At 48.2% G+C, this 24,849-nt stretch overlaps 2 protein-coding genes across 2 annotated transcripts; one reads left to right on the top strand and one right to left on the bottom strand.

Moving 5' to 3' along the window:
- Positions 1–192: 192 nt before the first annotated feature.
- Positions 193–6,910, bottom strand: TERF2 (telomeric repeat binding factor 2; the record flags this gene model as incomplete). Its single annotated transcript, XM_079541554.1, has 10 exons — positions 193–351; positions 1,291–1,343; positions 1,744–1,829; positions 3,285–3,665; positions 3,903–4,726; positions 5,123–5,269; positions 5,808–5,894; positions 6,185–6,315; positions 6,500–6,595; positions 6,733–6,910. 10 exons carry the CDS (start codon positions 6,908–6,910, stop codon positions 193–195), a joined length of 2,142 nt encoding a protein of 713 aa, XP_079397680.1.
- A 4,586-nt stretch (positions 6,911–11,496) lies between these two features.
- On the top strand, positions 11,497–22,281 carry CYB5B (cytochrome b5 type B; the record flags this gene model as incomplete). The annotated part of the gene is made up of 5 exons (XM_079541233.1): positions 11,497–11,652; positions 18,269–18,397; positions 18,937–18,963; positions 21,246–21,277; positions 22,191–22,281. 5 exons carry the CDS (start codon positions 11,497–11,499, stop codon positions 22,279–22,281), a joined length of 435 nt encoding a protein of 144 aa, XP_079397359.1.
- Between the last annotated feature and the right edge of the window lie 2,568 nt (positions 22,282–24,849).

Genomic DNA, 24,849 nt, shown 5'->3' with positions numbered 1-24,849 from the left:
CTTGCAGCTACAACTCGAGACACAAGGCTCCTTAGAAACCACATCTGACAAGAACCACCTGCAGCAGCCTGTGGTAGGCAGTGCAGAGGGGCTCACCACACACATCAGGGAAGCGCCCCGCAGCTTTGCTGCTAGTATTGCTATGGTCAACCTTAAAGAACAAGAACACTGACACTAAGGATGGCCCCAGCTTTAGGCGATGCCCAGCTTCTTCATGGTCCGGTAGCGATCCTTGATCTGCACCGAGGTGCGGTTCTGGAAGGGGTATTTCTCAGAGATGGTTTTCCACCTCCCTTCTCCATACTTCCTCACGCCGTCTTTGATCCACTCGCTTTCCTGCACTGTCCATTTCTAAAAAAAGCAGGTAAGCAGCATTCTGTGAGTTCAGAGCACAGCTTCACAAGGGAGCTGCACAGCACAGCTCTCTGCAGAGCATCTCCTTCCTAATTAGCTTTCCTTTATCATCTGTGCTAGGGACGTGGAGGAAAGGCAGAACTGTTCTGTCAAAAGCACACGAACACCCAAGAAATCCCTTCATTGTAGAAGAGCTCTCATAACTAAGATAAGAATAACGCCAAGCTCCAGCACAAACTCCAGTGGTTCTGCCTCCAAAATACAACACTAATCACAGAAGAGGAATTGTCCATTGATGCAGCAGCAAGCAGAGATACAGAGCACTCAGTGCTTACCTCCCACACAGCTGCACAGAGGCAGTTAAAACTGCAAGGTCAAGTCAGCTGAATTTTTGCATGGGAGGCAAATAAAACAGAACTGCAGAAAGCAATCATAAGCACAAAAGCACTGCTCTGTGTACAGCTGCACAAGAGCTAGCAGCCATTCACCCACACGTAAGGCTGACAGTTATTTGGAGCTGCTGGAAGGCATCAGCTGCCTCACGTGCGTCCCTCACCTGAACAAGATGCTGAACCTCTCCAGTGCTCACAAACCTTCTGTATGCTGTGCACCAGGGAAGAGCAGCTTTACTCAAATACCCAACACCTGACATGCAGGAGGCACAGAACCACAACCAGCTACCAAATCTGTTTTTGAAGGACAAACTCACACCAGCTCTGCAAACACAAAGACCCAGACAGCTAACCATGCCTCAGTGCTGCAAGGTCTCAGCAAGAACCACTCTCCAGCCCAGCCTGTGTGCATGGCAGCAGCTCAGCCTGCTGCAGGGCACTGCACCAGTGTCCTCACCAACATTTCCAACCATTTTATGACTGCTTTTCTCTGCAGACGTGTTCTGATTTCAAACCTTACAGAAAGGCTGCAATAACTCATTACCTGTTTCTTGGAACCATAGACTGTAGAGTTGTTGCTGCTCGTCTCAGTTAATGCTGAAAAGCAAAACAAGGGCATTACATTGGGTATCAAAGCAGTGCCAGGGCAGACATTCCCAAGAGACAGCCTTGTTAACTGCCGAGCTCTGCAGTTGCTCACAGTGCAAAAATGCCACGACACACAATGAAACTACATCAATTTATCCCTCTCTTTTCTACAGTGTCTCTCTTCTAAACTCTGTCTACTTTCCGGAAAGCTTCCCAATAGGACTGGCTTATTGGCTTTGTTTTACACTAGTCAGTATATCAAGAACAGGGGCGTGTACCCAGAATGAGGCTGTACTCTGTGCTGAGGCTGGAATTAGGCATTCTGGACCCTCATCCCCTCCTTTTAACTAGCAATGCCAGCCAAGCCATGCACGTAGCCACAGAGGTAGCTAGACCAGAAAATTCATACCTGCATCTGCAAAGAGCTCATCTTCATCACTCCAGCTGTCTTTTCTTTCTTCACAATGTGAACTGTTCCACCTTGGTTTAGAGGACCTGAAAGCAGGCAAGCACTTACTTCAGCTAATGGCGAGTAAGATTTTGGTGGAGGAGGGCAGAGCCAGCTAGAGCACAGCAAGTAATGCAGAAAAACGCATCACAAAGCAATGTGTGAACAAGCTCCCCCTGCATCCCCCCCAAAGTGGGGTTAAGTCCTTCAGAGCCCCTGCTGGAAGCCACCAGCTCTATCTCAAGAAGTGGCATGTTGTATTTTGTAATCTGCACTTGCAAAGCCCAACAACCTCACATTAACAGCACCAGTAAACCAACAAGCACTGAGCTTTGCAGGCCACCACATACAGCACTAACTCAACAACAGCTCAGGGCAGGAAGCCTGTAGTATTTCTAGGCATCGCTTGGAAGTTTCCACTACTAACATGAGGGCAGCTAAACCAGAAGAGCCTTTGTGAGGAAACATGCCTCAGTGCTGTTACCTGCTGCCATGGTTCAAGCACAAACAAGTGAAATTAAGTTAGGCACTTTAGGAATACTTCCTGAAGCTCATGCATGGCTGTCACATCCCATATAGCTGGATGGAAATAGAGTCTCAGTGTCACCTCTGCTCATTAAGCTTAGCCCTGGGCAAGGCACTTGAGAGGTTTCACCACCTCTCACACTAATGCACACTGCATCATAGCACGTGATGCTTGAGGCCACCCTGGTGTTTCGGAGCAAGACAACATGTCTCCAAATGCTATACAAAGATCTGTACTGTCTACCTTCAAAAACTAAACCTTAGGTTCTTAGCAGTCTTCAGCCAGGAAACCATGAGAAACTGATTTATTTCTCCTCCTGAACACAAAGTTGTCCTCAAACAACCTTTCCAGTTTCACTCCTGGAGGTCCAAAGTATTACTGCTGTCTGCTAACTGAAGAACAGCAACTGAAGCAGGAAGCTGTCACACCCTTGCTATGGCTTGCAGAAGGAGATACTCTTGAGACTTAACTTAGGAGTCTCACACCAGTATTAATCTCAGACTTCTTCCAGTGAGCACACTTTGTTGTTTTCCATAGGAAATACAAAAATTAAAAATCTAAAATCCCTCTACCTCCTTCACTGCTGTAATTTCAGCTATAAGGTAAGCAGTAACAAATTCCAGAAACAGTCAGAAAGCTGCAACTGAGAGCTTTAGCCAGATGTGTTTCAGAAAAAAAACTTTGAGATTCTACTTCTCAAGGGGCATAAAGGCCACCCCCACCACGAGGCTGTCAGAAATACCTGTCAACATTAATGGCACTGGCTGAGCGACTGCTGCTGCAGCACTGCCACCTCTAGTACCAAACAGCAAGTTATAACAACAGTTTACTACACATGCTGGTGGAGAAGGAAGGCCGATACACTCGTACTGAATTAAAGAAAGGTTTCTTGTCATTCACACTGGTAAAGTAATTCTACGTGAAAATACTGGCTGCAGGTTTGATCATAGCACAAGAGACAGGCTTCATACTCAACCTTTCAGCAGATACAGGCTGGTCAGACAACTCCTGAACAGGTCTATAGGCAGAAGATACAACTCGTTCCTGGGAAGAGTCTGGGCTTTCACTTGACTTGCTGCACTGGCTGCTTTGGTCCATGACCATTTTGCTTATGGTAAACAAGCGTTTGCTCTTATGGGGTATTTCAGGAGAGTCTGTGGTCTCAGAACCTTGATTCTTCTCTTCTTTCCGTCTCTTGGTTCTGTGGGATACAGAAGGAGACATTTGCTGGGGGGAAGGTAAGTCTGTTTCATCCAGTTTGTTGAAGAGTGCATCTGAATCCGGGGAGCTGGTCAGCATCTTGAAAGCTTCTCTCAGAACAGAAATCCCGTAGGTGGTTACAGTTCTAAAGGGCCTCCTACAAAATAGACAAAACTAAGCAGCTTGTATTTCACCTACGTGGTTCCACCTCACTGATATCAGTCTTTTCCCCATGCCTTGCCCCTCACCAATTCCCTATAACTCTATGGTGCAAACAGAAGCTACTAAAGAAGTCAATCCCAACCCTTCCGCCCACCCTCCTTAAGGACGCTGCCAAGGCCACCCAGCACAACCCATTTTTATCTACAACACAGGGCCAGCTTTCTCCGCCCACCTTTCCAAATCCCTGGAGGACACTCCTGCATGCACTGGAGCTGCGGCTGCTGGTTGTTCAGATACTTCCATAGGCACTGAAAAAGCTCTCGAGCTCTTAACAGCTGCTATTTGAGGCTGAGGAACCGCTGGGTAACTGGCACTTTTCACAGGCTCGGAAGTTCCTGCTGTGTCCTGTGCCCTTTCAGCAGGGCTGGGTGCTCTCACCACATCTCTGGCTGTTTCTGGGTGCTGTGGAGCTTTTACAGAGTCCTTTCTCCTTTCAGCAGGGCTGGGTGCTCTCACTGTGTCCGCACACTCTGGAGCTCCCGACGGGTTCTTTGCAGTTTCAGCAGGGCTGGGAGCTCTCCCATCTCTCGCTGTGTCCGCATGCTCTGCAGCACCCGCTGGGTCCTTTGTACTCTCAGCAGGGCTGGGTGCTCTCACCACATCTCTGGCTGTTTCTGCACGCTTTGGAGCTCCTCGCAGGTCCTCTGTCATTTCAGGGGGACTTGGAGCTCCCACTACATCTCCTGCAGTTTCTGCACATCGTGGAGCTCCTAGTGAATCCTCTGCACTTTCAGCAGGGCAGGGAGCTCTCGCCACATCTTTCCCTGTTTCTACATGCTCTGGAGCTCCAGTCGGGTCCTTTGCCATTTTAGGGTGGCTTGGAGCTCTCACCACATCTCTTGCAGTTTCTGCACGCCTCAGAGCTCCCACTGAGTGCTTTACCCTCCTTAAGGGCTCATAAGCTTCTTCCTGGTCCTCTGTCCTACTTGGAGACTCAGGAATCACTGATGAGCGCTTTGGCTCTTCAGCACGTTCCGAATTCAGACTCTTCATCATCTTCAATAGGAAAAAAAAGCATGTAACCATCACAATGATAATTCACTGCAACACCTTTCAACTTTATGCTCTAAGGGCATTTTTTAGCTGTTACCTGCAGTTCACCGAGCGCTACGTACAGAGCTCATGCCTACCAACTAAAGCCTGTAACAGCTGAAAAGCATCTCCAACTGCTTAAACCTTATAGAAACAGATCTGTAGTACTGCAGATTTCATCCACTATTAATTACTTGAACTCTGCAACAATTTCACACGTACGAGCCAAATTACTGTATTGGATTGTGTCGTGGAAAGGTGAGCATTCTCCCCAGGATTCCATCTCATGCTCCGTCCTACTGCACACGAGGGCAGAAGCCAGCCCAGGGCTGGAAGCAGGTGAGCAGGGCAGACACACACCGTTACCAGCAGCGGCTCTGACGTATCCACGTAGGCCTTCAGGAACTGAAACATATACTGCTGGAAGTTCACGTATGAGAAGTCTCTGATTATTGGATGAGCACGATTCTTCTCCCGGATGATAGTCTGCAACTCAGTCCTCTTTTTCTGGAAGAGGCAAAAATGCTCTTAATAGTCATTGGGGCTGTAGGTGATAACCTGAGGAAGCGGCTGTGAGTGCCTTTCCTGCTGGATGCTGTGTAAGCCCAACTAATTTACACTGACCTAAGTTACAGAAAAAGTTGGAATAGGAGATCTAACTGGTTCAGCAATTCTGTTGGCTTCCAGTGCCCCAGGCAGTACACTGCACACAAACAGGAGCGGGGCCTCTTCCCACCCTCCTTGCCAGCTCCTGCTCTAGCACGTAAGCTTGATTTTGTCATGGGGCAAAAAATGAATGAGGGAACGTGTCACTCTGGAGTGACAACCAACAGACTGGAGAATGCTCAGTGCTAAGGATTCATCTTTCAAGAGCTCATTTCATTTCACCACTTTTTCTTCTTTCTACTTTTTCTTCTTTCTCAGATCTACCCAAGGTTCTTGCCTCGCAGTGAAACTTATGGCTGTGGTAGAAGTCAGAGATACCCCATAATAACCCACGAGCTGTCACAGCCCTCATCCATCTTTCATTCAGGTGCCAACTCACCTGGTTTCCAGTATCCTTCTCCATATGTCTCTTCAAAACCGCCAAAGCTTTACTGAACTCTTTGTTTTTTATGCAGACAATAACAGCCTACGAGAGAAAAAAAGACCCATTTATCTGTCGATACTGGTTAACTCTACTTCCAATTAGAAAGCACAAGCAATAATCACCATGGCACAGAGGTAAACCCCCTAGCTCTCAGTGCAACCTAGCGTTCAGTTCTAGGGTAAGCAATAAGAAGCACACACACACACTGAAGATATGCATTTGCAGCCAACACACTGCTAATGATGACAGTTCTCACGTTACACAATGACTGCTGCTCACAGAAAACTACATGAACAAGACACAAGCAGTGTATTTATTAGAAAAGGTCTTACAGCTTCCTTCAGTACTTTGTGGATGAATTCTATCTTCTTTTCAGGCACGCTGAATTCTTTTGCAATCAGCTGCAGGATTCCAATTGCTGACTCAAGAGGAGTGAGCTCTGTCTCTTTATCAAAGGTGCAATCTGCAAAAATTCACAGCCCACGGTTTCAGAAACAGACACAGAAGCGTTCTGTTCAATCACAAATTCTAGAACTACCGATAACAACAACGGGCGGGGCACCTACAGCGGGAAAAGTCCCTCCAGGAGGGCATAAACCCACAGAGGCAGCGCCCGACCTCGGGTGACCGACCCCGCGGGGACCCACCTAGGTTCTCGCCTTCCTCGATCCGCGACAGGAATTGCATGACGCGCAGCATCTGCGCCACCGCCGGCTCCCGCTCCAAGGGCCGCACGAGCAGCGCTGCGGGACAAGGTGGGTTATGGAGGTGGGTTATGGAGGTGGGTTATGGAGGTGGGTTACGGAGGGCCCGGTGCCCCCAGCGCCGCCCAGCGCCGCCCAGCGCCGCCCCGCCCCGCCCAGCGCCCGCCGCCCCGCACCCTGCATCACATCGCGGAGCTGCCGGAAGTCGCGGTTCCGCCCGGCGCGGTAGGCCGCCACGGCCTGGTGGAAGTAGAACTGCAGCACCCAGCGGTTCACCGCCTGCTCGCGGTCGTCGCTCCGCGTCGACGCCTTCTCCTGCTCCTCCATTGCGGCCCGCGATCGCTTCGCCGCCATCCCGCCAGGAAGTGACGCGCGGCGCAGGAGGAAGTGACGACAACACCGCCCGCCCACCCCCCCATCGGCGCCGCAGCTTTTATCGCGAGAAGGGATCCCGCCATCACCGGCGTGCCCCGCGCCAGCCAGCCCCGCCGCGCTGCTGCCCCCTGGCGGGCCGGAGGAACGCTCGGGCCCAAAGGCGCCCTTCTTTACGGCAGGAGACCTTTATGAACCCCTCGTGCCCCAGCTACTCGCAAGCCCCTTGCTCTTCTCTGTCACAGGAGAGGTCACAGAATCGTGGAATTAGACGAGTTAGAAAGGACCTCTAAAGGCCATTGGGCTCAACTCCCTGCAATGAAGAGGGACACCCATAGCTCGATCTGGTTCTCATAGCTCCTTCAGCCTGACTTGGAACGGATCCCTCCCTTGTCCTGCCAGCCCGACTGCTTTTCATGCAGCGCAGGATGCGGTTGTCCTTCTGGGCTGAGGGCACAGCGCTGGCTCGTGTCCAGCTGCCATCCATCACTGCACCCAAGTTCTTTTGGGCAGACTGTGCTCTATCCTTTCACCCCCCAGCTTGTACTGATAGCACAACATTTGGCTTGAACCTCATGAGGTTCTTCTGGGCATACTGCTCAAGCCTCTCTAGTTCTGTGTGGATGGCATATCCCAGCCCCACGGGCAATGCTCCCTGCCACAAGGAATCCCACAGGTGATCCAGTGAGCGAGCAGCACGAGCACCCTGCCGGTGCCAGCCTTGGTGCTGCAAGCTGGCCCTGGGGCCATGGGGCTCTGCAGCCAAACCGTGCCTCATCTTAGAGGCTGCTTCACCTCAGGTGGAAAAGCACGTGGAAATTCCTCTCACGTGAGGTTATCCAGGATACTCCCTGCCCTCCACCCCTGGCCAGAGGAGAAGGAAACGCACATGAGAAAAATCCGTGTGTCAAGTGGAAAACAGTAAAACTGGGAGGGGATTTTATTGGCAAACAAAGGGAGATAAAAATAATCGTGTGAGGCCCAGCGGCAGCAGCTGCCCCAGGCAGCACGGGTCAGAGGGAGCTGTGCAAGGGAACGGTGTCATGCGGCCAGCGCGGTGAGCACGGCTGCAGTAGGAAGGCTGCAGAGGGAGATAGGGACGGCTGCTTCCTGGGCTGAGACAAGTTGACAGAGCAACGCGCTTTGATTAAGATACTCATTTCATTGGGATTTCACGAGCAACGTGATCGAGCTCTTTCTGTGTCACAGCATGTAAGGACATGGGACACGGCCAGGACTCCTGAACCTCACCTCTCTCCCTGATCTGAGGATTTTGAGCAATTGCGTTTACTTCTGCTATGAGACAGAAAAGAGTCCTTGGAGCCCTCTCTCCCATGAAACAATGAAAGCCTTCTCCTGGAGCCACACGGGCAGAGCCATGCAGGGTCTGCCTGTCCCCTCCAGCCCTGTGGAATTCAAGGAAAGCAGCAGAGGTATGGCTCACCAGGCCAAGCCTTTTGACTCCCCTGCTTCTGGCAGTGCCCCCCTCTGTGGTACCCACCAGCACCTCCCTGCCACTCCACCAGGGGCTCAGCACAGCTCGGTAGCTCCCCCCTATCCTGGAAAATCAAGCTGCTCCAGGTTAGGGCCAATGGATGGGATTTGTGCAGCCCCTGTGATCCCTCTGACAGCAGCAGCTGAAGGCGCTGTAGCACAGTCGTGCTGACAGGTGTCAGCAGTCACTGTGGCACAGGGTTGAGAGAGTGCTAATCCCTGCAGCTCTGCTGCTAGCAGGGCACGTGGCAGGGGCTGCAGTGCTGGCATCTCAAGTAAGTCTTTTCTCTCATGAGGTCTCCTGGCCTGCCTGTGCCAACTATGAGCTAGCAGCATCCAGCACTGGAAAATAATTCTATATTTGTGATTTCCAGAGTAGCCACAGCTCTACAAACCATTGTTATGCTCTCTCAATCTTCTGTGACGAATGAAGAGGAAGCAGGGATTATGGAAGTGAGATCAGGAATGCTGTGGACCTTTCTGTCCACTTTCACCGAATCCTTTCCCAGTGTCACCATAAATTCCCTTTCAGGAAAAGGTTTGGTGTTTTGTGTGCCAAAAGAAACACTGGGCAGGAAGACACAAATTACAGTCATGCTTGTGCTTTTTAGTCTTAACTAACTGATTTATGGATTTTGATGAAGTGATTACAGATGAAAGAAAACATTCCAGGGAACGAGATCTACACGTTGCTGAGGTCTCGTGTCTGTCCTTCTGTTCGATTTATAGTGGAAAACAAAATAGGAAAATTACTGGGGGCATTCTGGTCACCGCACAGATCTTTCTCTCCTGTGCATTTGTGCACCCACTGTGTGCTTGCTGTTGCACCAAGCAGAAGACAGCATCTGCCCCCAAGGGCCTGCGCCCTGAACAGACACGCAGTAGATTTCTGACTTCTGTTGGATAATGATCATGGGGAGCAGTAATTGAATCCTGTCGCTTTCAAATAAATACACACCCCAATCAGAATTTGTATTGCTAATGTGCCCTGAAAGCCTTGTCCTGGACCAGGATCCCGCTGTACTGTGTACAAATGCAGAAAAGATACTCTGCCGTGTAGTCATGGAAAGATAGTGGACAGGTACAGAAAAATAGTAACAAAACTGTTGTCAGAATAGAAACAGGAAATGCTGAGGAGCGTAATGAGGTTGTCTTGAAGAATATATGGAGAAACCCTCCAAGCACGCAAGCTGCAAAGACAAAAGTACAAAGGCACTTATTCGAAAATGTATCACGTTGCAGAAAATGATGCTGTAAACCAACTAGAGACAAAAGGCAAATGCTTCCTAATAAAATTAAGACAGACAGCAATGTGCTGAACAGATCTAGGGAAAGGGACATTGTTTTTGATGCAACCCCCGCGTAGTGGAAATGCTGAGTCCTGGCCTGAAACAGTGACTGAACACCTGGTGGGCAGGCAGGGCCGACCCAGCAGAGCTCAGGTGCAAGCAACGCACCTGAGTGATAGGAAGGAGTGGAGTCAGGATCCATCCCTTTCCAGATCTCATTTAAGGGTTGGCAGGAGGGGGTGAGGCTTTCTTGCTGGAAATCTCCTGCTTACTAGAGGCCTTCTAAAGGTAAGCGGTGTTCCTTTCTTTGTTTCTGTCCCCCTAGTTGTATTTAGGCTTATTCTTGTTTTCTGTGGTGTGGGATTGTGCCACTCTGCTATTATTGCTATTCTTTCCATCACGTTATCATGTTACGGTATTGCACTCTGGATGGGCCCAGCAGATAAATGCAGAGATAGGTAGCCTGGCTGAAGCGAGGGTAGAACAACCTTTACAACAGCCTTCCATGTGAAATGGGGCAGGGCTGCAACTGCCAAGGCTAGGCAGAAGGATGTTGTGGCAACAATGATGCAAGGTAAAATCCTAACATGAGTTTATAGGACATAACCTGATGAGGGCAAGGAGACCTTCCCCCTTAGAAATGTTCCTTAGAAAGGAAACTGAAAGGCTGCATGTCATGTTGATATCCTCTCTGTGCCAGAGAGGATGCTTGGATTACAGGCAAAACCAGAAATGCATCCTTAAGGACTGAAAAGAGCTACACTAAAAAGGATTGAAAGAGGAAAAATAAACTCAAGGTATAAGCTACTTTGGAGCATGGCTATTGATTAAGTAATTGTGAAGAAGTTTCATAACAGGTAAAGATGTCAATGCATACAAAATCTGGTTGAAGAAATGTATAACTTGCTGAAATAGAGAATATATCTGACTTGTCAGTTATGGGTAAAGAATCTGTGTTAATCTGAAAGTAGATGGAGAGGATGCTGTGAGGTCTGTGCCCTTCAGACACTGACAGAGCTAGAGAGAGGCTAAGGATTTCAAGAATAGTGAGACTTCACTCTCTGAGCAATGCTGTGCCCTCCCGTGTGATGGAGGCACACGGTGCCCTGTGGTACCTCATCGGAGTGGAACCCCAGCTGCAGGTGTGCAGAGCGCTGCATAGACCTTTAACCTTTAGCCAGTGTCAGCGATGGTATCAGCACTTCTTTCCACACAGGGCATTTCTGCTGCCTCAGCAGTTGCATTAGAACAAACAAAGCACAGCTGTGAGTTCACACGTGAAAAGCAGTGACTTCACAAACTGCCCGTCTGTCCCTAACCCTGCCTGGGAGGGAGCGGACCTTTAGGAATGGGTAACAAGGCAGCGCTCCGGGAATGTTACAGCACTGGCTCGTTGTTAAGATGTACGAGATTAAGGCTTGCTTTATTGACAAAAGGAGCAGCCGTTCTGCCAGGCTCTGGAACCCAAAGCGCCCCGCGGCGCTGTGCCTCAGAGCTGAGCGGCGGGGTCAGGCTGCGCGAGGTGAGCCTCTGCGCCTTCCCGCCCTCCCGCTCTGGCCGTTCGCCATTGGCCCTCGCCCGGCGCGGCGCTCGCCCATTGGTTGCGACCGGTGCCGGGAGTCGCTCCACCGCCGGGGCCGATCGCTCCTCATTGGCCGGTGCGCTCGGCGCAGCGCGGCAGCCGGTCGTTGGCGTCGGAGTAGGAGGGGGGCGGCTCCTCCCGACGTCGCTACGGTGGCCGCCGCGGGCCTAACCGCGCGTTTCGCGAAGCTGCCGGTGGCCAGCATGGAGACTGGGAAGCGGACGGAGGCCAGGGACTGCGCGGAGGAGGCGGCCGGGCCCGTGTTCACGTTGGAGGAGGTGGGGAAGCGGAACTCCAACCGCGAGGCCTGGCTGGTCATCCACGGGCGCGTCTACGATGTCACCCGCTTCCTGGAAGAGGTGAGGCGGGGCGGGGTCCGGCGGGCCGGGCCAGGGGAAGGGCCGGGCCGGGGGGTCGGGTCGGAGGTGCGGGGTGCGCCGGGCCCCTCCGTGTCCCCAGACCGGCCCGGAGAAGGCGAGGAGAAGGAGGAAGGAGAGGAAGGCCGGGCCCGCCGGGAGCCCCGCGCTGTAACGGACGCGCCGCGGCCTGCGGTCGGAGCCCAGCGGTGCGGCACCGGGCCGGCGTGCGCCTCCTCGGCCGTGAGAAAGCGGCTCGGAAGGGCCGCAGTGCGTTGTGACATCTCCAGTTCCCCTGGTTGCAGGGGCAAAAATTGTCCAAGACTCGATGCCTTCAACTATTGCTTCTAAGAAAGTTGAAAGCTGTGTCCTTGCTGTTTGGAGCTAAAATCAGAGCACGATGAAATGCTATCAACGTTTCTGAAGCTTTTTTGTCTCAGCTGAAAGTAATGCCAAGCCCTGTAGTGTCCGTAGGGTAACAATGAGAGCTGGTTTGAGCTGGCTGGAGGAGAGCACTTTGTTACAAATCTTCAAGTTCCTGCTTGCTGGTTTTGCTTGTGTAAATTAAACTTCTGTTTTCCCCCAGGCGTGTATGATTACAGCATGTCCGCTATGTACTCATCACATCACATGTAGCGACAAATTCCTTTGCTGAGGTGTAAGAGGTTTTCCAGATAGGAGGAGGTTGATAATGTGGCAGCTGGAAGCAGTGGCTTTCTGTGTAGTTTTCCAGCGTTTATAGACAGGATATAAAGTTGCATGTGATTTATTTTGTTCTTAGAATCCAGCATCATAATCTGAATCTCGTTTGTGCTTTGAGTCTTCCTCCTGACACTTTAAGAGAGCTTCGAAGATGTGTCAGTGTACATATGAGGAATTTCAGTGTCTCTTACCATGGTGGCTTGAGATGGCCTTTGCTGTAGTTAGATTTTCACTGCTTGCAGCTTTTAAACCAGGAATTACTGTTTTTCCTTTCAGGGCTGTAAATGAGTCCTGGCTTCTAGCTCCTTTGCTCAGCTCTGCATGCAGTCAATACTCAAGCAGTGTTTTCAGGTGTCTTTGTCAGGTGAGGATCTGAGAAGCAGCCTGATGAACAACCGTTGTTCTTGGGCATTTAATGTGTGTGGAGGCTCCAGGCACCCAGTCCATAGGAAGGCTGGAAGAAAAGATGTAGGACAGTGGGATGGTGAGTTGTGGAAGTATGGCTGCAGGGTGCTGGGCACGGCAGAGGCACAGCAAATCATCAGCTGACACTCAGCCGCTTGTTGTACAGGAGAGCCCACAGATCTATCTGAGATGCAGGACTGGTTGTACACCTAGCTGTGTGTATGCACAAAAGTATACATGCTGTCAGGGTGGGAAGGGAAGACAGTCCTACTAAGTGTAGCTCTACCTCAGGAAGCCACTGAACAGTGGAGCTATGAGCAGAATGAAGGTCTGTGAGCAGTTTGGGCAGCGACTGCCTCCTTTACGCATGGCCCCCCCTCATGTTTGTATTCCCTGGTATTAGGCCAACCTGTCATCTGGCACCTGTCGTGTTCCTGAGAGCAGAGCACAACACTGGGCTCAGCAGCTCTGCTAACCAAATGAAGTGGACAGGGTGGCAGGGCAGATTTTGAACATTTGTTATTACGTGGGTTTCTGAAAGCATTCATGTTTGCCTGCCACAAGTAGCAGGGGGCATCGCGGAAGCTGGCTGGAGCCTGTTTCAAAACTAACAATGTTTCTTCACACAGCAGGGAGCAGACCATTCTTGCCAAAGAACATTAAGGATGCAAGAAGCTTAGGCAGCTTTGGGGGAAGATGGGACAAAAATGTGGAAAAGCAATTCACTATTTGTTTCTAAATAACAAAGCACCTGGGGCTTAGGAAGAGCCAAAACCAGCTGGAAGCTGGGGAGGTACTTGCAGGAAGTGCCCTGTCTTACGTGTGACTCAGTGTACGGTTACGGTTGTTGCTTATTGCTTTCAGAATTAAGAGATAGGAAAAAAATAAATCTTGGAAGAATTTTTTTCAGAATCACAATTTCCAAGGTATTTACCTGCAGACCCATGTGTGTGTATGACGCTTTTGCAGCATGGGTGCTGTGCAGTGGTCACAGTCTTCATCTTGGCTCTTTTTGCTAAGATGGCATCTGGATTCTGCTCTCTGGAGCGCCTTCAGTATGTGTAAATGAGCCCAGAAAATTCCTTTGTTCTACCCCAGCAATTTGGGTGGAGTGCCCTAGATGCTTCCTACCGAAGAAATTTTTGTGCTGCCCTTCCCAAGCCCTTTCTCTCATTTGTGTTTTTCTGACATAAAAATTTACTTGATTAGGGAAGGAAGAAGAGTAAGGCTACTCTTGTAAGTGTAGTAGCATGGCTTGCAAATGCTCTCTGCTATCTAAAGCTTGTAAACATAAATCACAGCCTAATTTATTGGTAAAAATACACTTTGTATCTGTTATCCCACTGTAATCAGTCCAGTGACAGGAGAACAATGTGTAACTGATCAGAACCAGGAATGTTTGTCTTGTTTAAAGGTTACAGTTGTCTGATAAACTGTTCTGCTTTAAAGCTCCAAGCTGTTGTAACTGCAGCTATCAGAGTTTCAGTGGGTAATATTTTCCCTTGATCTTGTGTAGTCACTGAAGCAGTGTCTAATTGTTGCCTTTTCTGGCCTTTGGCCATAGATTATTTGAACAAGATTGCTGAATTCTGCTGGAGCGTTGCCTCGGAGCAATTTGTTATCTCTAAGAAGCCTCCTTAGAAGGTTGTTGAATATTGCTTCATGATTTCTGCAGCCCAGGTGCAGCAGGTCAGCTGTTAACTAGCCAGCTCCAAATCTGTGTGCTAGCAGTAGGAGAACAATACTGAATATCTTTGTTTTTCTGCACATAATTCCTGCACACTCAGATGTGTTTGAAACCAAAACTGTGAGGGAGAAGGAGGAATGTCAGGGATCTGTTTTTCCTTATGCTGACTTGTTCTAGTGCTATGGAGACAGACTTAGGGAAACCAACCTGCTTCGTGTCTTAGAACAAGTTGTGAAGGGCGTGTGGCTGACGAGCACCATTTGTGTAGGTGTTTTTTGGCCTGCACGGTACTGACACATTGCTATGGCACAGAAATACTCTTTCCTTTCATGGCATATTTCTCTAATAATGGTGGCTGGAAATTAAAGCTTTTGCATCTCTCTTCAGTGTGATGATTTTGTCTCATCTGATTCAGCAACCTAATTAACCACTGTTTGGTGTTGCTTCTGAACTCGCTGGTGGTTTGCCCCGGGGCTGTAAGGGTGGCTGCCACCCGTGGACAGGCACTTGGCATTTGTGGAGAGACAGCTCCAGGTTCTCACCTTCTGCATCGACTTTGTGGTGCACTCTTTGAAGCCTTTGCCATGTGCTGTCAGCAGTGCAGGCAGTTCTGACTGCTGTGCTACACGTCCCTTCTAAAGGCTTCACAGAGAGAGCATCTCCTTGGCTTTCACCAATAAAACCTTGTGGCTGAACACAGAACATGAGAAATACATGAGCTGCTCCTAAATACTAATTAGAGGGAGAGTCTTATTTTACCTGCTGCCTTAGAGCATCAGTGTGTATTTCAGTTTGGGTTGCATATGGGGTTACTCGGCGTCCTGCTGCTATTCTCTGCCTTGTGGGATCCGGCCTTGGATTCGGAGGACTTGATTCAAAGGTCACGTGGAAATGATTCGTTTGAGGTCTGTGTAGCTCCAAGCATTATGCATACTCTGCAAATCCTGGGTTTTATTCCACCTTATCCTCCTGACTGCGACACAGGCAGCCACCTCGCCCTGTGCTGTGGGGCTATGGATGCCTTGTGCTCGCAGGGGCTGCTGCTTTTGCTCCCAGGCTGCAGGGTTCCCTCTTAAAGCTGTTTTCTCTGCTCGGTGGCACTGGGTATGTCCTGCCAGAACCAGTGCCTCAAGACTGTTTCTGCTGCTGTCATCAGGTACTTAGTGCATTATGTATGTGAGAGACTCCAGAGAGAGGGAGGTCCTGGTTACATTATTGTTGCTAAGAAAGAATTTGGAGGGCTGGCACTTGGGCCCATCTCTTATTCTCGTTGGCTTTTGTCTGCTCATTTTCACAAGGAGGAAAGCTTTATTTTTGTCATTGTTTCTTCTGAAAGTACATTTTGTTTTCAGAGTTTGCCACGCTTCTCAAAGTGTCTGTTTTTCTGCAGGAGCTGTAGCTTTGGGAAGTTTTGTGGCAGAGCAGATGACTTGTATAAATAGTCTGGTTTTATATGTGCTTGGGTATGACAAGGTAAGAGCTGTCTGGCTGCAGTTGTGGGTGTCTAGACTAGAGAGTTCTGTCAGAAATAAGATATGCCAAAAATTCTTTTTTTTTTCTTTTTTTTTTTTTTTCTTTGGCTTGGTGATAATGATGGACAGATGTGCATGAGCAAGTAATTATTGGAGACTTAACAAGTGCATAGGGAGGCTTCAGAACCAAACATGTAAAGAGGAGTAAGCTTTGCCATTCTTCTCTTTTGCACTGGTTCCCACCGAAAGCAGGCAGCCACTCCACGTCCTGTCTTACTGTGGGTTTTGTCTGCTCATCTAGGATGGATGACTAGGAAAGGAGGGTAATATTTAAAAAAAACTCATCTCAGTTCTGAAATGAGGTTTCTATCAAGATATCCCCAGAGGGTTCTTGTAGAGATCTTAATGGTTGGCCCTTCATCCCCTCATTCCTTTGCAAATGGATCTTTACAAGAGTGTTCTGTAAACTGGACAGCCGCACACAAGGTGCAGAACGAGATGCAGCATCCCACACTACAACCATGTCTGGCAGGGTGAGCTAAGGAGTGCTGTGGTGACCTGAAGTGGTCCTGCTGCAGCCCCTGCTCCTGGTGACTCTCATGCACCCGGGTCTGTAGAGAGTTCATTCACAACGACCGGCAGACAGTCATTTCCTTTCCTTTTTTTGGTGGGCTGGTTTTCTGCTATGGCAGCCCCTGACCTGGCTGCCTTTGAGATCAGGTGAGCCTCGGTGCAGGAGCATGGCAGTGGGACGTGGCTGGGCTCAAAGGGGAGCAGCAGAGCGGAGCCTTCCTTGGTTTTACAGCTGAGGAGAGCTGATACCTGATTGCTGCCCGGCTGCCTCCCAGGCCTGCAGACTTTGCCCTTCATGGCTGCTGAGGGAGCTCTGTGTTGATTGTGTTACGTACCTGCCCAATAAAGGGATTTATTCAGAATAAAGAGCTCTGATATGGGGATTGGAGAGTTGGCTGCAGCAGCTCCCTGGAGTAAACAACTGTACTGTTTTTGTGTCCACACGGAGTATGTTTGGTATGAGGTGGGATAGCCAAGTGAGAATATTTAGGCTTTTGGGAGAAAAACCAAACAAGCTGAAGAAAGAAGGGCAATAACAACTGTTCTGTGTCTGTGGGAAGGAAAAGGGTATTACAGAGGAAAACCTTTGAGTCCTTTGATGTGAAATTTACTCTAAATTGTTCAGTTCCAGGCTTCTAGTTGTTAGAGGAATTTCTGAGCGCTGAGCCAGTCTCATCTTCTCATGCAGCCATTTGGTGCCTGTTGCCTAGCGCTCTGCGAAACGAAACTGGGTTAGTCCTTGTGTGTGGACTCAGCAGTCTGATCACTTTATTGGTTTAACTGGATTAGCTGGTAGTTTAAACAGAAGCATTTCTTCCCATATACACACTGTAAATAGATTGTACACTGCTGGCCTTGTGGTTACTGCTTTCTATTGCCAGTCTGTTCCTGGAATTCTGGTACTGACAGTGTTGAGAGCCCAACCCATCAAGGCAAATAGCACTGCACTAGGGATTTTTCAGTCTGTGCTGCTGGTCTCGCTGTGACCGTCTGCCACCACCAGCAATGCCAGTGCTGCTGGGGGTGTCCTGTGCGTATGGTGCTTCTGGTGTTGCAGCTCCTGAATTTCTGAAATCAGTATGTGATGTCAGATGGTGGATTTTCATAAACAATACTTTTCTTTCTCCACCCGGTACTGAGTAGCTGTATGCTGGATCAGTACTGGTGCAGCTATGCTAGAGCTGCAGCTTCTTATGTCACTGCACTTCCCCTTTGTTCTTCTCCACTTTTCACTGTACAGCCACACGCAGAGGCTGTTGGTTTTTTGTCAGATCTGAAGAAGTAGAACATCATTTCCTCCACTGATGCCTATGGATGCAGCATTGTCTTGTGCTTCACTGGGACTTGAGCTGTCTCTGGAAAGTTCTTCAGAAAAAATAATGCAGCAGAGGCTCCTCTGCAAGGAGTCTGGTTTGTGCAGTGAGGGCAATGACAAGGTACATGAGGATATGCTTTCTTCTGTATTATTTTCTTGCCTAAACCAGTTGCAGAATTGCAGAAGGGTTGGTTTTGCTGCAGGGGGATAAGCTGTGCTTCTCTGTGTACATTGGAGATTTGCCTCTTTGAAAAGATTTTTATTTTATGCAAGGTATTTCCCAGCTGTGCAGCATGCATTGTTCTTTGTGACTTCCTGAAGGAGAGGCTGGATGACTGAATCTTTGGTAGATACCACTGATGTTGGTTTCATTCATATGGAATGAAAAGGGCCAGAAAGGCTGCTGAGACTCTGGACACCTCTTTTGCACTCATGCTTTTGCTCACCTTAAGTCTTCTCTTCCAGCATCCAGGTGGAGAAGAAGTTTTGCTTGAACAAGCTGGAAGAGATGCCACGGAGAGCTTTGAAGATGTCGGTCACTCCACAGATGCCAGGGAGATGCTCAAGCAGTACTACATAGGGGAGATCCACCCGGTAAGGACCAGCCCTCTTTCAAACACAGGGTAGGATGCTGTAGAAGTGTGCCTTTCCTTTATGTAGCCCAGTAAATGTACACCAAGATGAGTCTTGCACAGTAAGTAGTTAAGTTTTCGTACAGTGTCACCCAGGATTTCTGCTGAGGAAGGGGGATCGCTGCTGAAAATAAAACCAAATTAGTTTTCTTTTCCCACTGTTCAGAGCAGGTTTCTCCCTTCAGTTAAAATTGGTGGCACTTAAAGGAGCTAACCGTATCAGTAGCTCCTTAGCTGATAGTACTATCTGACTGTAGTTTAGGATTCAGGAGGATGAGAGATGACGGGCATGACACAAACACCAGCTTCCTGCCTGCTACAAAGACGGTGCCTTTGGGCGCTGTAGGTACGTCTGCTTTGACAACTGGAGCCCAGGCAATTGCTGCTGTGATGTGGACTGTGTACAGAGCAATTCCCTCGTCATGACTGTAATGACTGCAGGTTCTCTTGAAGTCGTTGCTTATCACTTTTTTCCTTCTTTTTTTTTTTTTTCTATGACAGGATGACCGTAAAAAGGGAGGTTCCAAGGTAAGCACTGGTGTTTTACTGTTCCATTTTATTTAATGCTGAGGAAACTATATTACGCTTACAAAATGAACAAAGAAGTCACCACACACCTTTTATTTTGCTCTCTTTTTGTCTTTTTCCTCTCTGTGGAGTTTGTGCTTTATGCTTACAGCTACAGAAATGAATAAATCTCCTAAGCAAATGATTCCTTTCTTCTTGTTCAGAAGCTCAGCAAGCACTTCAGTGTGAAAATGGGAGTGGTTTTTTTGTGCCTTCTCTCCTCTGACATCAGCAAAGCTATTTCTACACCTTGAGCCACAGACTGTATTTTTGCAGAACTGGCTGTGTCCTGATGACTGAACTGTTAGTGTTACATTCAAGGCAGGAGGCAGGCACAGCCACCACGGGATTGGCTTCAAAACAAGAATTCTCTGTTAACTGCCCTAGAAATCATAGGTGTTGGTTAAAACTTAGGTACTCCTGGATTAGGATGGGAGACAGTGTTGCAAAAATGCCTTCAAAAGGGATAGGGAGAGGGAAATGGTAACAAATAGAATGCCGTCTGGAAGGTAAACGTGTCCTGCAGCTGGCTTCTCTTCTTGCTTGGCTTGAAAGCTTGGAGCAGGCACAGCTCTGTTTTCAACAACGCTTTCATTGGGTGTTGTTCGAAGCAGGGCTGCTTGCGGGGTACCAGGAATCAATAATATCAACAGAGAGCAGCAACTGAAGCCCTTGGGAGAACTTGGTTATTACAGCCAGCCATAGGAAGAGTGATTCAGGCTAGGCAAAGCCTACTCTTAGTTATAAAGCGGGCTGCATGATTATGCATTCACCTTAACGTTACTTTGTTTGGTTCAACTCTTTCATTAACAGAACGATGTGCTTAACATGTGCATAGAAATTAATCTGAGCAGTGCTGCCGGATATGGGTTAAATATTTTTGCAGATATTTTTCTATTCTAAACAAAGTCCAGTGGGTCTTTCTGTAGTGTGCAACATCTGCTTTAAAAGTGGATCCAAGTATAATTTGAACAGATGGAAGTAATGTGGATCCCACCTATTTATTTTTTACCAGGAAAAAAATAGAGACTGCATACTCTTATGACTCGGGTCAGAGGTAACTCCCCACAGTTAAATGTTAACGTTTAGCGTGCACTGATGGGGTGTTGTGGCAGAAAAGAAAGCACTACGATTCTCAAGAAGTGGAGGTGATACTGTTCAGAGTGGACAAGTAAGGTGATTTTTGGCTGCTAGATACAGGAGAACAGGAACAGCCACTGAGAGGTTGTAGAATTGATGAAGTAATTTTCAGCTGACTGGAAAAGAGATCATGGTGAGATGATTTTCTGTATTGTCATGAGCTGGCAATGTGCACTTGCAGCCCAGAAGACCAACCATATCCTGGGTTGCATCAAGAGAAGTGTGAGCAGCAGGTTGAGGGAGGTGATTCCACCCCTCTGCTCAGCTCTTATGAGACCCCACCTGGAGCACTGCGTCCAGTTCTGGAGCCCCCAACACAAGAAGGACATGGAGCTGTTGGAGCAGGTCCAGAGGAGGGCCGTGAAGATGATCAGGGGGCTGGAGCACCTCCCCTATGAGGACAGGCTGAGAGAACTGGGGCTCTTCAGCCCAGTAAAGAAAAGGCTCTGAGGAGACCTTATATTGGCTTTCCAGTACCTAGAGGGGCTTATAGGAAAACTGGGGGGAACTTTTTATCAGGGCAGGTAGTGACAGGATGAGGGGAAATGGTTTTAAACTGGAAGAAAGTAGATTTAGACTAGATATTGGGAAGAAATTATTAACTGTGAGAGTGCTGAGACACTGGAACAGGTCGCTCAGTGAGGGTGTGTAAGCTTGGTCTTGGAAGCATTCAAGGCCAGGCTGGATGGGGCTGTGAGGGAGGTGTCCCTGCCTATAGCAGGGGACTTGGATTTAGGTGACCTTAAAGGTCCCTTCCAACCCAAACCATGCTGTGTATCGATGATCATATCTCTGTGTCACATAAAATGATCAGAGTGGTTTCAAGGCTTTTTTTTTTTTTTTTTTTTTTTTTTTTTTTTTTTTTGATAGTTCCAGTATAAAATTGAGAGCTGGGTGGGAAGGTTTAGACTAATAGAATGTGGAGGTGGGGAGGAGGGCAAACATCCCCAGAAGCATCTACACTTCTGAGAGAGAATGTTTAGAAAAGGAAGAGGAGGGTTATTTTTCCTCTGCGTTTGCAATTCATGTCCAATCTTGCAGTCTTGTTAGTGTGACTTAGGGTATTTTTTTTTCCCCTGCTAACTCCCTCTTCCTTCTTTCAGGATCAAAGCAGGACATCCTCAGGACAAGCAAGGTATAGTATCTTCTTAAGAATAAGAAATTGGGAGAATGGGACTCTCCATTTGTAGAACTGCAGATTAGCTCTAGCAGGCAGGAAAGCAATCAGTGGGATGTTACTGCACTGTCCTTCCAACAAGCAGGAACTCCACAACAAGCTGCCAAACTGCATCACAGTGGGTTCGCTGTGCACCTCTCTTGTTGCAGATGGAGGTGCAGCCCGTGGTGAGACATCAGCTCACACTGAGCACAGCAGGCAGCCTGGGGTTTTTTAGCTTCAATTCTCTGTCCATATGTTGACATTGCACAAGCGTGGTTGCACTCCTCTTGTGGATACTCACAGCAGTGTCCTTTTTTTGAAGGATGTTTATGGCAACCAGTGCAATTTAGTTGAGAATTCAGGAGTGCTTGCAACCAGGACGCAAATTCAGTCTTTTCTATTAGGATTTTTTTTTTTTTAAGGAGGCTGCTGAAAGTGAGCCTATGCCTGTGGTCTCAGGTTTATGAGTAAGGATGATTTATTGTGGGGTAGCTGTAGTAATTTCCATCCTTGAGTCAACTCAGCTGTTTGTATAGCCCAAATTGACAGTCTGGCTTATTTAAGAAAAGAAAATAACAAAAAACTCAAATTGGTTTCTGTGTGTGCCAGGCTGGAACGTTCAGCAATCCAGCTGTTGTTTTATAAGCAACCAAGCCATCCCTGCAGTCACAGGGGCCTCTCACAGGGGCAGGGGAGCCCTGAGCATGGGACAGCTGGAGCTGTTCTGTCCTCTGTCCTGAGAAGTCAGTCTGTGAGCTGGTGGGAGATGGGGTGAAAACAGACGTAGCAAGTAGTGAATGTATTGAATGTGTCATTAACTTCATACTTTCTTCTTTTTTTGTGTGTGTTTGGGTGTGTGTTCTTTGTTCTTGTTTTCTCCTCCCCGTAGCTTCTGGTCAACGTGGCTAATCCCCATCTTCGGAGCACTAGTCATAGGCTTAATGTATCGCTATTACATATTGGATGGGAGATCATCTTGAATCGACCTTGATAGGACCTCAGAAAGCCTGAAGAAGCAGGTATGAGAGAGAGTGCATGCACGCAGCACATGGAATTCCGGTTCCCTTCACCTTTGATGCCTTGCTTTTAGCCGTGTTGAGTGATGTTCATATCCATGGGACCAAGGTCATATCAAACTGTCTGAATTCTGCCACCCAGGGATCTGTCATACTTGAGTTTTGCTGTGGCAGAGCAAGTGAAGCATCCTGTTACTGTTACATCTGTGTGTGGTCTCCCTGGTGCGTGCGTGCTTGCACTCTCTCTCTCTTGCTCGCTAAAGTAAAACACAGATAACCTTTTCCTTTCAATGCCTTTTTGTTAAGCCAGACAACGTGAAACAGCTGCTAGTGAGCCTGTGGATTTGCCTCAGTACTTCACACAGCATTGTCAGAAATAAACTGCAAATTATCTGTAATCCTGTCCAGAAGAGATTTTGAGAGATTCAATTCCGCAGTAACTTTCTCAGTGCATGCAGGCAACACTAATTGGAGCAGCAGGAAGTTGTTAGCTTTGCTACCTCTTTCTGTGTCTGTTTTTAACGGTTCAACAAATATAAATATTTTAAAAGTGATCCCGTTGATTTTGTAATATTTCTACTTGTCCTTTTAACATGTATATTCTGTGAAACAATGTATGCCTTGGATCCTTGTTTGTTCGGGTGCTTTTGTGCTGTGTGTGGCAACGCCAGAAACGGGAACTGATGCGGCTTCTTGAGATGGAGTTTTTTCTCCCTGGGCTTTTGATCCAACGTGTGTAATGGAAACAAAACTCATTCTTACTGCCTGTGAATCTGTACCAGATGGGGGGCAACTCACAAATAATCCTGCCTCTCCTTCCTAAATAAAAAGGGAAAAGAAATCCATCTGGGATTTGTGCATAATGCTGTTTTTATCTTGGAAGAAATATGGGAGGATCCTTTGCCTTGCAGCCAGCCTCCAGCAGCACAGAGGCGGGTGTGCCTCATGCAACATGAGGCATGAAGCTTTCCAGCTCTTCCAGCTGGAGAGGTGGTTTCAGGATCTGTTATCAGAAAGGAATTCATGTTCCAGGGTCTTACATCCTTTAATGGTTTGATGCTTGTTCCCAATCCAAATGTTGCAGCAGAGCAATTCACCTTTCTGAACTGCAGCAGAAGAGAAGCCGTATAATGTTCTGTTTATGAGAACCTCCTGTAGGTTGTTTTTTCCTTTTCCATGAAATCACTGTGCTCCTCAGAAGTTTGTTTAGAAGTCTCTTACACTTAAAATTGCAGTCCACCTCTTTAAAAATGAAGGCCAAGGAACTGCATAGCTATTGGGAATGGAGCACACTGCTGGGGCTCCCTCTGCTCCTCTGGTGGGCTTGGCCTGGTTGCTCCCAGCTGCAGCAGGTCATGTTCCTCAAATGCTGTTTTAGCAGAGCTGCAGCAAAACCTCCCCAGGAGTTTTTTTTTCCCTCTTCAGGATGTTATTCCATTGATTGCTTTGTCTTACACAGTGAATTGTCTGGCCTACCTTGTGTGCAGCACAGGGGAGCCCAAAGCTCGCTGTTGCCTAAGTGGCTCTTGAATATTCCGTGTTTGTCTCTCATTTTGTTCTAGCTGGTTTGGTTGTGTGGTTTCTGTTTATTCATTTTAATGAGAAAATAGCAAAAAGATAAAAATGTGCCAAGGAATATTTAGTAGGAAAGATCTGGGTAGTTCTATTTAGGTGTATTGCTAAAGGTAACAGGCCATAGTGTCTTACAGGTCTTACAGTGGGTAAGTCAACCTAAATTCATGGAAAATAGATCTATCAGTCTAACTTGATGTTTTTATATTTGAGATTAACTGAACTGCTTGGGCTTCTGGTTGAATTGATAGTGCAAGGTATATTGCATGGTTTAATGGAATTAAAGCAAAAACCACGAGGTCAAAATAAAAAGGGAAGGATTTGATTTAAGAGTGGAAGGGCAGAGCTGCTCGGTGAGCGCGTTCCAGATTTCCCTCAAGGAGCAGTTTGTGAGCTGAGCTGTTCGGAGCCGCCTGGAAGGAGGCGGAGCTCCCCTGCAAAGCGGGCTGCTGGCTGAGGGGAGCCGCTGGCACCGGGCCGCCAGAGCTGCTGGTGCTGGGAAACGCCAGGCCGCGTCCTGAGCGGCGTGCAGCGCATCACAGCAAGGAGGTGGCAGAGCGTGACGGCGGGGTGAAGGTTGAGTGCGTTCCTCTCCTGCAGTAGTGGGAGCTCTTGCCTGCTTTTGGCACTGCTGCTTCAGGGAATGAATGCTACGGCTGTGCCTCTGGCTTTTAAAAACACGTAAATGATTAAAAGCTTGGAAAACATTATTTATGGTGAGACAGTTGAGCTCAGTGTAGTTTATCGAAGAAAAGGTTACAAAATTGCAGTGCAGAAGTTGTTGCACGGGGAATAGAAACTTTGTCAAAGGGCTTTTTGATCTGGAGGATGAAGCTGAAGTTAAAAGCAAGAGCAGTTCAGACTGGAAGCAGGTATTGCACATTTATCATTAGGTCATTAACTGTGGAAACAGCTTAGCTAGATTTATAATGGATTCTCTATAAAGCTGAAGTCTCAAAA

Source organism: Tetrao urogallus, assembly GCF_951394365.1.
Source record: "Tetrao urogallus genome assembly, chromosome: 12".
Taxonomy (NCBI): Eukaryota; Metazoa; Chordata; class Aves; order Galliformes; family Phasianidae; genus Tetrao; species Tetrao urogallus.
The sequence above is the reverse complement of the archived record's forward strand: the minus strand, read 5'-3'. Positions and strand labels throughout refer to the sequence as shown.